Source organism: Otolemur garnettii, unplaced genomic scaffold, assembly GCF_000181295.1.
Source record: "Otolemur garnettii isolate 467f Iridium unplaced genomic scaffold, OtoGar3 scaffold00159, whole genome shotgun sequence".
Classification (NCBI taxonomy): domain Eukaryota; kingdom Metazoa; phylum Chordata; class Mammalia; order Primates; family Galagidae; genus Otolemur; species Otolemur garnettii.
This window is the reverse complement of record NW_003852554.1, coordinates 1,057,635-1,070,503: the sequence shown is the minus strand read 5'-3', so window position 1 is coordinate 1,070,503 and position 12,869 is coordinate 1,057,635. Positions and strand designations below refer to the sequence as shown.

General features: G+C 41.8%; 1 protein-coding gene across 3 annotated transcripts in view; it reads right to left on the bottom strand.

Annotated features, from left to right (window-relative positions):
- Nucleotides 1-12,869, bottom strand: part of NRDC (nardilysin convertase) — a 107,103-nt gene that overhangs the window by 4,427 nt on the left and 89,807 nt on the right. For 2 of the 3 annotated variants that reach the window (XM_012811467.2, XM_012811468.2), the window contains 6 exons: nucleotides 12,086-12,137; nucleotides 10,985-11,135; nucleotides 7,937-8,064; nucleotides 5,838-6,000; nucleotides 2,164-2,195; nucleotides 1,725-1,964 (listed from right to left, as the gene is read on the bottom strand). In XM_012811467.2, coding sequence (XP_012666921.1) covers nucleotides 1,725-1,964; nucleotides 2,164-2,195; nucleotides 5,838-6,000; nucleotides 7,937-8,064; nucleotides 10,985-11,135; nucleotides 12,086-12,137 — 766 coding nt within the window. The remainder of the gene's footprint in view (nucleotides 1-1,724; nucleotides 1,965-2,163; nucleotides 2,196-5,837; nucleotides 6,001-7,936; nucleotides 8,065-10,984; nucleotides 11,136-12,085; nucleotides 12,138-12,869) is intronic. The other variant, XM_023519155.1, reaches the window with a different exon arrangement.

Genomic DNA, 12,869 nt, shown 5'->3' with positions numbered 1-12,869 from the left:
GACCAAATCCTGGCTGCCCGGAAAACGCAAAATAACATAGTCAGAATGAAAGAAGCCAGGAGGCCAACAGCAAGGATGTCACGAGTACAGCCCAAAGGAAGGGTCCCCCAGGCTCCTTTTGACCCATTTTCCTCCCTTCCCACTTCACTGGAGGAAGGGGCTAAAGCCTTTGTGCCCTGCAAGCCCTAATTAGTCAGCACTGAATTTTCCTGTTAATTTGTTTCTATTCAAAACGTTCTTATCAACTTTCTATTCAAAATGCTCCCTGTGAGGGTGATGCCTGTGGCTCAGTAAATAGGGCACCCGCCCCATATACTGAGGGTGGCAGGTTGGAACCCGGCCCTGTGAAACGAAGATCAAAAAACCCAACAAAACAATGCTCCCTGTGAAAAAATAATTGATTTCCTAAAGAAAGCAGTTTGTATTAGAAGTTAGTGCTGAGCCTGTGGCTCAGTGAGTATGGTGCCGGCCCCACATACTGAGGGTGGCAGGGTTCAAGCCCAGCCCCAGCCAAACTGCAACCAAAAAATAGCTGGGCATTGTGGCAGGTGCCTGTAGTCCCAGCTATTCAGGAGGCTGAGGCAAGAGAATCTCCTAAGCCCAAGAGCTGGAGGTTGCTGTGAGCTGTGACGCCCAAGAGCTGGAGGTTGCTGTGAGCTGTGACACCACAGAACTCTACTGAGGGCGACAAAGTGAGACTGTCTCTTAAAAAAAAAAAAAAAAGTTAGTGCTAAGAGGTGACTGATGAAAAGCACTTCCAAAGATAGTCGTAGTATATGAAATCCTCCCTAAAACCAGAGGATTACTCCTGAGTCTAGGCTGTGTGCAGTCAGAGGCCCTAGACACGTGGACTAGGCAGGGCCAGGCCATACCCTTAAGGAGTTTGGGACTAGTAGTCAGAACCTAGAAAAGATGAGAGGCTGGAATGCTACAGCTAGGGAGACAGGCCCTACAGAGAAGCTGGACCTCTATCTAGGGAAAGGAAAATTCAGCCTAGCTCCACAACCAATGTTAACTCCTGGATCAAAGGACTAGAATAAGGTTCACCTTTGCTTCTGACAACGAGGACCTAGACAGTGTCGGTATATGGCTGAGGTGCAGGCCAGAAACACAAGAAAAGGACAAAGAAGATGACAATAAGGCCATGCCACCCAAAACCCTGACCAGGGATCTTCACAAAGCCTGACAGAGTAGTGAATTCTTTATGCAGGGAACTCAGGCCCACAGTAGCAACTACAGGAGCCCCCGAGTTTGGAAAGTCAAAAATCAGGCCAGACAGGCTCACGTTTAGGGACGATCCCCACAGTTAGAAGCCAGTGGGACCAACCACAGGCTAAAGCAGGCTACAGGCCAAATGAAATTATTGGGAAGCACTTCCCTACTTTAAACTCCACCCTACCCCTCGAGAATGATGTGGAAAAAAATAACGAATCTGAGTACAGAATGGAGTCTGAGACCCAGCTTGTATGCTTCATGTCATTTTCTTAGTTATTGTGTTAAGACATTTATATTCTTTTCTTATCTTCAAAGTTGACCAATGAAAAACAGGTATATTTTAAGATGCAAATTCCAGAAGTTCTAACAAGTAGTTATAGAAGGTACTCTAAGGTACCGAAGGACAAAAGAACTGTGAGAGGCTGCTCAGTAAGGACTATGATAAACCTGAGCCTGCAAAGTAAGCCTCAGACCCTTAGCGAGCTCAGTGCCCTTGCCACCAGACTTACCCAAGAGTCTGTTTGGTTCGAAGGAAGTCAAAACAAGGCTCCTCCATGTGCATCACAAGCAGCTCCATAAGAGTGTATTCTCTCAGACTCCTCGTACCTGACTGGTAGTACACAGTGACTTCAGAGTTGGCATCACCCTTGTTCAGAGCTTTCACTTTGCACAGGTGGTGGCCACTGGGCAGCTCTACCACCTGGAACTGCACAGGCATCTCCTGTTCCAGAGGCATGAATTTCAGCTTACTGCAAAAGAATCAGCATGGGTCACTGAAGTACCCATAAAGGCCTTCCATATAGCCCCTTTTGAATTGCTTCATTTATACCAGCCTCAAAAAAATCTACCAGTATTTCAATTGTGGGTTTAATAACAATTATTGAGTTGTGGCTCAGTGCCCTTATGCTGGTGAGAACACCCCCAGAGAAAATGCACACCAATACTCACTCAACAACATATCTGAGGAAATCCATAGATTCCTAAGAGGCAAAAGAAAAGAAGACAATTATATTAGGCCCTCTTGACATTAATTTCACCTAGAACCAGCTAATATCAATGTTGCAACTGCTTGGAGAGCCCTGGATAGTCTGTCACCTCAATGCTGCATAAGTCTATTCACTGATTGGGCTAATCAAGTCAATACTGATTATTTTTGTTGAATATTTAGCAGCTCTTAACTGAACAGCTCCTTTCCTCACTTCCTTGGCATTCTGTTCACCCATACACTGTAATACTTTCCCAGATCAAACTTCAGTGTCAGTTTACCCAAATAGGCTGTGGCCTTTATGACAACTGTGTTTTAGACACATAAGCCCATTGACAGAGACCCTGGATAGAGTGATAGGATAACATTTACTACAAAGTGAATATATCCTCTTCCCCTTGTAAGACTTTCTTATCTATAAAATGAGGCATAAGTGCAGAAATGAGGTCATCTCTAAAATACTTTCCTTAGGGCCCAGGCACAGTAGCTTATATTTGTAATCCTAGCACTCTGGGAGAAGCCCGAGGTGGGTGGATTGCCTGAGCTCAGAAGTTTGAGACCAGCCTGAGCAAGAGCAAGACCTTTACAAAAAATAGAAAAACTAGCCGGATGTTGTGGTGGGGCCTGACATCCCAGCTACTTGGGAGCCTGAGGCAAGGGGATCACTTGAGCCCAAGAGTTTGAGGTTGCAGTAGGTTGTGATGCTATAGCACTCTACCCAGGGTGACAGAGTGAGAACTGTCACTCTAGGTAGAATAAATAAATAAATTAATTAATTAAATGGTTTCCCTAAGGGCCAGTGCTAAGAAACTGGGAAGCCATGAATGAAGACGGTCCACACTGTAGGGGAGCATCTTGAGTAAGCACTGGTGCCTGGAAGAGGCCTTGGTTAAGTATTAAGATAAAGCCCCACAGACATAACCCACTCAGTGCGTATCAGAATGGACTCATACGTTCCCAATCCTACTATTCCTGCTCTTCCATCAATCTACTGCTTCAAGCAAGAAATTCTGGTATTATCATAGACTCCTCCCTTCTCTTTCACTCATCTCTATATCCAATTATTCAATGAATTTTAGCTATATTCTACCACATTCTTTATTTTTGAGACAGAGTCTCAAGCTGTCGCCCTGGGAGAGTGCCACTGTGTCATAGCTCACAGCAACCTCCAACTCGGGCTAGAGCATCTTCTTGCCTCAGTTTTTCTATTTTTAGTAGAGACAGTGTCTCACTTTTACTCAGGCTGGTCTCAAACTCGTGAGCTCAAACAATTCACCCGTCTCAGCCTCCCAGAGTGCTAAGATTATAGGCATGAGCCACTGCGCCTGGCTCCACATTATTTCTTAAGCACTTTTACATTTATTTGGTCTATCTCAGGCTTCATCATTTTTTACTTCAACTTTTTTGTATGTGGTAAAAAACCCATTAAGTTTATCACCTTAACATTTTTAAAGTGTGTAGTTAGATAGTGTTAACTATATTCACATTGATGTGAAAGATGAGGTCTGACAATTAAGTTTACAAACTTGCCACCATGTGCTTACATTGGCAGTACTGTTCAAGCTCTGACTATTACGTTTGTGAACTCATCCTAGAAAAATGCTATATACCTCATTGCTGGCCAGGTGCAATGACTCATGCCCGTAATCCTAGCACTCTGAGAGGCCAAGGTGGGTAGATTGCCTGAGCTCAGGAGTTCAAGACCAGCCAGAGCAAGAGCAAGACCTCATCTCTAAAAATAGCCGGGCATTGTGAGCGGCACCTGTAGTCCCAGCTACTCAGGAGGCTGAAGCAAGATCACTTGAGCCCAGGTGTTGGAGGTTTCTATGAGTGATGACATCACGGCACTCTACCAAGGGCAACAGAGTGAGGCTCTGTCTAAAAAAAAAAAAAAAATCATATATACCTCATTGCTGAATATCACTATGGTTACCTTCAAAGTACTCCCTTTGGGAAGCCCTGCACTGATGTCAACACCTAGCAAAGCAATTTTAGAGGGTGGCACCTGCGGCTCAGTGAGTACAGTGCTGGCCCCATATACATAGCCAAACTGCAACAACAAAAAAAAATAGCTGGGCATTACGGGTGCCTGTAGTCCCAGCTACTCGGGAGGCTGAGGCAAGAGAATCATCCAAGCCCAAGAGCTAGAGGTTGCTGTGAGCTGTGATGCCATTGCACTCTATCAAGGGCGACAAAGTGAGACTTTGTCTCCAAAAAAAAAAAAAGCAATTTTAGAATTCTTTCTTTGGAATGGCCATCATAGCTATCATTATATTGCCCCTAATTCCCTGAATGTCATCAAAATGTCTTCCTTTCAAAATTTCCTTTATCTTCAGGTAAAGAAAAAAGTCATTGGGAGCCATATCAGGTGGAAGGTAAGGTGTTCCAATAAGTTACTTGTTTACTGGCTAAAACTCCCTCAAGACAGTGCTGTGTGAGCTGGTGCATTGGTGCATAAGCTGGTGGTGGGAAGTTCAGGTCATTTTCATCTAAATTTTTCACACAGCCTTTGTAGCACTTCCAAATAGTAAACTTGGTTAACTGTCCAACTGCTACAAATTCACAATGAACAACCTCTCTGATATCAAAAAATGTTAGCAACATCATTTTGACTCTTCATCTAGACTGATGGAACTTTCTTGGTTGTGGAGAATTGACTGATTTCCATTGTGCACTTTGATGCTTTGTTTTTGGGTTGTATGGGTACATCCATGTTTCATCACCAGTGGTAACATGGCCCAAAACATCATCTTGCCTCTTCAAAAGGTCTTGGAGAAAATCCTGTCTTCAACAGGATTTTCAGTTAACATTTTCCTAACGATTTCTCTACTGATAATTTACTTGGGCTGCTATGCTTCTCACAGTCAGCCGATGGTTTTGACGCACAATTTGATGGAGTTTTGCAGCGTTTTCAGGAGTTCTACTAGTTATTGGCCACCTGACCTCTCTATACCAGTGACGCTTTCCCTCCCCTCAGAAAAAGGTTTAATCCACTTGCATACTGTTGTTTTCTTCATGGCATTATCCTCGTATGTTATAAGAATAACATATCCCTGATTTCACTTCCACTCTTGCCAAATTAAACTAGAAATTTAGTGTTTGCTTTATTGCTCTAATTTAAGCTCCAATACTGTTGTAACAGCACACAAAAACATGCAACAACAATAATGAACACCACCCAGTAAGACACCATCAATCATCAACTGGTGCTGAGACACTGATATAAAAGATTATAAATCCTTCCTAAGCTGTTTGTACAGTGCTACCAATGAAAACACACAGCTGCAAGTTCACAAATGTAATCATCAGACCTCACGTGTATAACTACACCTTTCATCATTCCCCTCCTCTACTTTATGTTTATAATTTCCCATACAATCTTCAATAAACACAAACAACAACATAGATATGCCAAACCCATTTCATCCCAAAGTACTGGTCTATTACCAGCAGCCTCCATCATAAGAACACTGTCAAGCATCAGAGGGGACCAGATTCCCTCCTCAACAGAATATGATAATATTGGCCTGCAGAAAATACAGAGCTTTCACCTCCCCCTTAAGAAGAAGTAATGCAACTCCAGGGTTCACAACCGCATTCAGACCCCACCTATAGTAACAGAGCACCTCATACTTACTGTGCTTGTGACATTCCCTTGTACCAGGCCCTCAACAAAGAGCTGGGATTTGAACTCTTTAACAAAGCTCAGCAGAGACTCAAGGGAAAGGCCATCCATCAAAGCCCGGTACTTGTCAATCATCGACCAACGGGCATATTCCAGGATTAAAAGCCGCACATCTCTGTAAAAAACAAAACAACAACAACAACAAAAATGCAAAATTTTCTTGTAAGAAATGAATATGGACAATAAACAAATAAGGGTCAAATTTGTATAGATGTGTTTCTAAAGAGACAATTTCTATTGTCATTGTCTTAATTTCACAATGTAAGATGGGGAAACTATACCATGCTCAGTAATAGCATTTAAAATTGGATACACAGACTCAGCACCCGTAGCTCAGTATGTAGGGTGCTGGCCACACTTACCGAGGCTGGCGGGTTCAGGCCTGGCCTGGGCCTGCTAAACAACAATGACAACTACAACAAAGAATAGCCGAGCATTGTGGCACCGATAGTCCCAGCTGCTTGGGAGGCTGAGGCAAGAGAATCACTTAAGCCCAAGAGTTTGAGGTTTGCTGTGAGCTGTGATGCCATAGTGCTCTACCAAAGGTGACATAGTGAGAGTCTGTCTCCAAAAAAACGAAAAAAAAATTGTATACACAAACTTTTAAATAGATTTACTCACCAGTACAACAATGCCCTAATCTGTCTCAGTTGCAGATTAAAATATTTCACATAAGTTGCCAGATGAGTCAAGTTTATCTAATTACAAACCAATTTTAAATTATTACTATTTTAGTTTGAAATATCACTAACATTTTATTAATCACTGAAGGCCACCACTATGGATATCTCTAACAGCAGTGAGAATGTAATATGGGCAATGGTCTGGCATAAAATCAGATTAACTCCACCCCCATCTCCACAACCCCACCACCAATAAACTATTTGAACTTGGCAAGTCTCCTAACTTTAGGGGTTACTAGATAGATAAGATTATTCACCTTATCTAATGGTTGCAGATAATTTTCCTTTCTAACTTATATTTAATTAGTTTTTATAAGCTTTTGTTTTTACATGCCTGACTCTTAACTCTTTTCCCCCCTGCTACCTAATTCTGGTAATTGATGAGCTTATTATAACTTTGTCACAAGCAGGGCCACTTGTACATGCCCAGCAAGGAGGTCAAGTAGGGGATTGCCAGCCACGTGCACTGTTTGCTCAGGGAGGACGTTTCTCTCCCTTCCACAAAGGCTCCACCTGCTGGTAGAGGGTACCCCAATGGGGTACTTTTTTCTGATTCATACAAAGTATTCTGGGCTATGAAAGTAGTAAAGACAGGCTCTGACAAAGGCCCAAGGGAGTTGCCTATTAGTTCTGGCTTTAAGCTTTCGCATACAGACTGTGGAGCTACCTTTTTGCTCTCTTCTAGAACCTTGCCTGAATTCTGGATAAATCAGGTTGTCAGATAAGTGACATGTTAAGCAATTTAACTCAGCTACTAATTGTACCACTCAACAAAATAAAATCACCTGTAAATAATTTTGGGTTACAACAAAGGTAGCACTTGTTTAAAATGTTTATTTACTCATAAAAGACTGGAAAAAACACTCTACTTTCAGGCTATAATCAGGTACAGTAAGTAGGTTGTTCTTAGTTATATTCACAGGTATCTATTTCAGCTGGGAAATGGTTTCCCAAACTGCAACACAATGCAGACATTTCTTTTTTCTTTTTTTTGAGACAGAGTCTCACTTTGTCACCCTTGGTAGAGTGCTGTGGCATCACAGCTCACAGCAACCTCACACTCTTGAGCTTAAGTGATTTTCTTGCCTCAGCCTCCCAAGCAGCTGGGACTTGTACAGGTGCCTGCTACAATGCCCAACTGTTTTTTGGTTGCAGTTGTTATTGTGTTGTTCAGTAGGCCCAGGCCAGGCTCAAACCCGCCAGCCTCAGTGTATGTGGCTGGCGCCCTACTCACTGAGCTATGGGTGCGGAGCCAATGCAGACATTTCTACTAGCACAGAAACTATAGCCTCATCCCCCACATCTACCCCCTAGGAAGGCAAATACTTTCAGGCTCTCAAAATACAAGCTGATCCTGGGTATACCCACTTGGCCAGAGTCTCGGGCTTGATGAGGATGTTAAAGTAGGTCTTCTTCAACTGCTCAGTTATCATGGTAAAGACAGCTGGTGTAGAGCTGAACTCAGCTAAATAGTCAATAATAAGCTGAAAGAGTAGCTAAAAGGAAAAGAAAAAAGCACTTTGAGAAGCATGGAAATTCACTGTTTGGGGGAGGGAAATGTCTCTCTTTGGTTGCTACCAGAGGTCGAGCAAGGTATTAGGCATTGTAGGGGACATTAGAGAAGTTCTAAGGCAGCAATTTTCAGGGGCCCAAATCCTCAATAACTACCAAATTGCAAGCAATAAGTCTTCTTTTTTTTTGCACTTTTTGGCTGAGCCCAGGTTTGAACCTGCACCTCTGGTATATGGGGCCAGCACCCTACTCCTTGAGCCACAGGCGCCGCCCAGATCTTCTTCTTCTTCTTCTTCTTTTTTTTTTAATAGTTTTTGGCTGGGGCCACGTTTGAACCCGCCACGTCCAGTATATGGGGCCGGCACCCTACTCCTTTGAGCCACAGGCACCGCCCCAGATCTTTATTTTTTAAAAATCATTTTTATGGCTATTCTCTTTTTTTTCTTCCAAATGAGCTTAAAAATAATTTTGGTTGTTGCTACTACAGGGAAAGATAGGCATTGACTAGTAAGCCTTATGACCAGCCACATCACACCAAATTATCTTTGAAATTTTAGCAGTGTCTTAGGTTTTCTAACAATACAATCATATCATCAGCAAAGAAAAACATTTTTTTCTTTTCCAAAAAAGTTGTTTATTTTTTTTTAGAGACAGAGTCTCACTTTGTCACCCTCGGAAGAGTTCCATGATGTCACAGCTCACAGCAACCTCCAAGTCCTGGGCTTAGGCGATTCTCTTCCCTCAGGCTCCCGAGTAGCTGGGACCACAGGCGCCTTCTACAACACCTGGCTATTTTATATTGCAGTTTGGCTGGGCAGGGTTTGAACCCACTGCCCTCAGTATATGGGGGCGGCACCCTACACAAACTGGGCCACAGGCAACGCACAGTAAAACGTTTTTACTTTGTTTTTTCATTGTATTGTATTAGCTAGAACCTCTAAAACAATAAGAACAACAATAATAATAATAGAGTTGATTGTGGATTCTTCATTGCTTATTCCTGATTTTAATGTTTAGCATTTTATCAATGTAATATATGCTGTTATTGTTTTTAATTTAAGGTTTTTATTGTATTTAAGTAATTTCACTCCATTCCTATTTATTAGGAATGCCAACTCAAATTTATCAAATGATTTTTTTCCATTTATCACTACATTCATATAGCAGTTTTCCTTTGACTGCTAATTCTCTACTGAATTATGTTCACTGAGCAACCCTGGCGAACATTCCTGGTATGTGAACATGGTGAATTATTGTTTCTGCTGTGTTAGACTTCATTTTCAAATTTTTAGGAAGTTAGGATCTATATTCTATAGGTGAAATTTTTCTTTAGTTTTATACGTCAATATGTATGTTGTATATCAGGCTTTACTATTGAGACCAGGGGTCCTCAAACTTTTTAAACAGGAACCCAGTTCACTGTCCCTCAGACCATTGGAGGGCTGGACTGCAGGCCCTGGGAAAAGTCGGCTGCTAAGCAGGACAGGCAGCGGCAGCAAAAATACTCAGCGGGCCGGATAAATGTCCTAGGCAGACTGCATGTAGCCCGTGGGCCGTAGTTTGAGGACTCCTGATTAAGACTAAGTAAGCTTCATAAAATGAAGAATATCAAATGCTTTTCAATGGCTTATATTTTTAAAAAGCCCTCCAAGTAATTTCAAAACATATTTCCCATATGACAACCACCATATTAAGCTTTAATCAATGTGGATCTTAAACTACCTTATATTTAGGTCTTTGAAAGTTAAAAAAAGTAAAGTATTCCATGATATCTCCACCTAAGACCAGTCTTTGTTCCCTGGAGAGGATGAGAGGGACACAAAGATACCTGGACCAAGGTGAGAGCCATACTCTTCTCTTGGGTTTTCACAAGATGGAGGCTATCACCTCCTAGCACAGATCTAACTTTTGGTAGGTCCTTTCCTCTAGAATTTTTCTTACATAAACTCAGTTCCTCATACTTTAATATAATATATATTCTACCCAAGAAGCCTAGAAATACACATAAATTTGTAGGGTATGTCATATTTTTCTGATAATTAATAATCTAACTCTTTAGCTAGCATCTTGTATTATTTTTCCCTCTGCTTATGAAGTTTTTGACAAAGCAACATTGGAACACATTTTTTATCAGAGATAAACAGCTGACATGATACAGACCCTGTTTCTTTTTTTTTTTTTTTTTTTTTGAGACAGAGCCTAAGCTGTCCCCCTGGGTAGAGTGCCGTGGCATTACAGCTCACAGCAACCTCCAACTCCTGGGCTCAAGCGAGTCTCCTGCCTCCGCTTCCCAAGCAGCTGGGACCACAGGCGCCCGCCACAACGCCTGGCTATTTTTTGGTTGCAGCCGTCATTGTTGTTTGGCGGGTCCGGGCTGGGGATTCGAACCCGCCACCTTAGGTGTACGTGGCTGGCGCCTTAGCCGGTTGAGCTATAGGCACCGAGCCACAGACCCTGTTTCTGAAAGGCTCATAAACTTAAAAGGGAAACAAGGTACACATACTTGAAAAAAATTGAAGAGGAGTGCAAGAAGAGAAAGTAAGAGCATGAGGGTCTGAGTTCTACTCTAAGTCAGGCAATGTGCCTTCCAGTAAGAAATTTAGCTCTAAGCAGTCCTAAATGCAGAAGTTGGTGGTAGAGAAAGTAACAGCAAAGAGAAGTGAAATCAAGTTTAAAACATGGGCTGTGTTGTATGCAATGCTAGTGATTAATAAAATATATGCTGTTCTTATGTATGGTTAAAGTTAGAATAGCTGTTATCAAGCAGGTATAGTCATGAGAATCAGCATTAATAAACATTTCTCTCTATGTACAGCATCCCATGCACAAACCTTGGTGCTACAGGGGCAACAAACGTAAATATATTTTAATGCTCTATAAGGAAAATAGAGTACTTGTGCTTACAGGTAGTTTGTGGTTGAATCCTTTCACTCGAATAATTAAACCATGTTCACCAGCTACCAGTTTATACTCCAGCTGAGCCACATCTGCTTCATAAGCTGGTTCCGCGAGGTTATGGGTAAGGATATTGACAAAGATATCAAAGAGAACCACACTGAGAAGTACAAAATGTAAATGGCATCATTAATTTGCGAGAAACACATGAAGAAACAGATTGCTTCAATTTAGAGTTAGAAGGTTTCAGAAAGGTGTTAATTCCCTACCTCAGAATGTAAAACTGTATGCTTGTTCAGTTCAGAGGCAAATATACCTTACTCGGGACTGTTTCATAGGCACACTGTGGAACTCCTACCTCAAGCAGTATTTCCCAATCTTTTTTACTGTCATGTACACGTAGAAAATGATGTTATTTATACTACGCAACGGGGTAAATGGAATAGGCATCACAGGCAATTAGATTGAAGGCTCTGGCAACATTCCTGGCCTAGGCTTTCTGACTAACAGGTTAAAAATATGAAAGAAGGCAGGAGGGTACTACATTTTTTTAGAGTGCATGTTGATGAATTTTAGTGCTGCTTGTCATTTTAGAATTGGACATTCCAGTTAAGTGGGAAACGAAAGAAGATGTGCACTACTATTTCCTGAGCACTTGTATGATTTAGGCACGTTTTAGGCTCTCTGTGCCTACAGTCTGTGCCTTCCACGATGCAGCTACGTACGTCAACACATAATAACAGCTAAGAATAGGGATGACCATATTCTTTGGCAGTCTACAAATTAAACCGATCCATTGGTTTTGTTAGAGACCAGGAGCCAACCCAAAGTCACCTTTCAGTTTTCCCAGTCAGGAACTCTCTGACTAGCCTTCGCTGGTGGCAGCTTTACGTGTGGGTGCCTGGCAACAGGGCACCGTGGTTCCCATTTACTGTTTAGTATCCATACAAATAACTTGTTTGGAGCACAGAAAAAAAAAAAAAACAGCTAAGTCAGCAACATAGCTCAAGTACTGATACAGAAAATGAGGGAACGAATCAGAATGAAACAAACAAAATAGATTTTCAACAATATAAAGAATATTTTCCAGAAAAGAAAACAGTTGCTTACTTTGCTGCAGACTTCTGTATCAAAGGTGAAATTAGATGGAAACGTATATATGCTGAAAGAAAAAAGACCATAGATAAAATATACAAGGCCAGAGGCCCCAAATATTTTGAATACTTATTTTCCCATAGTATTTTTTTAAAATTCTGTAACAAACTACTAATCTTTAAATCCTCATTACATTTTTTATTTCTTTTCTTTTCTTTTCTTTTTTTCTTGAGACAGAGTCTCACTCTGTTGCCCTGTGTAGAGTGTTGTGACATCATAGCTCACAGCAAGCTCACTCCTGGGCTCAAGTGATCCTCTTGCCTCAGCTTCCTCAGTAGGTGGGACTAAACCTGTCCTCCACAATGCCTGGCTTTTTTTTTTTTTTTTTTTAAGTAGAGATGGGGCTCTCACTCTTGCTCAGGCCGGTCTGGAACTTCTGAACTCAGGTGATCCACCCACTTCAGCCTCCCAAAGACTTAGGATTACAGGTGTGAGCCACTGTGTCTGGCCTACATTTTTAGTCTTATGGGTCTTTAAAATGAAATATTTACCATTCCAAATGAGGTGTCCCAAAAGGCACACTTTAATCTGTGGGAAGACCAGCTATACAGAAAGATACACAGAGAGGCCTATGACACACTAGTATTTATCAATAGCTTCTATCAGGGAAATGTTTAGAAGTACTTGTTAAAAACATCAAAGCAAAGGCGGCACCTATGGCTCAAAGGAGTAGGGCGCTCGCCCCATATGCCAAAGGTGGTGGATTCAAACCCAGCCCTGGCCAAAAACTACCAAAAAA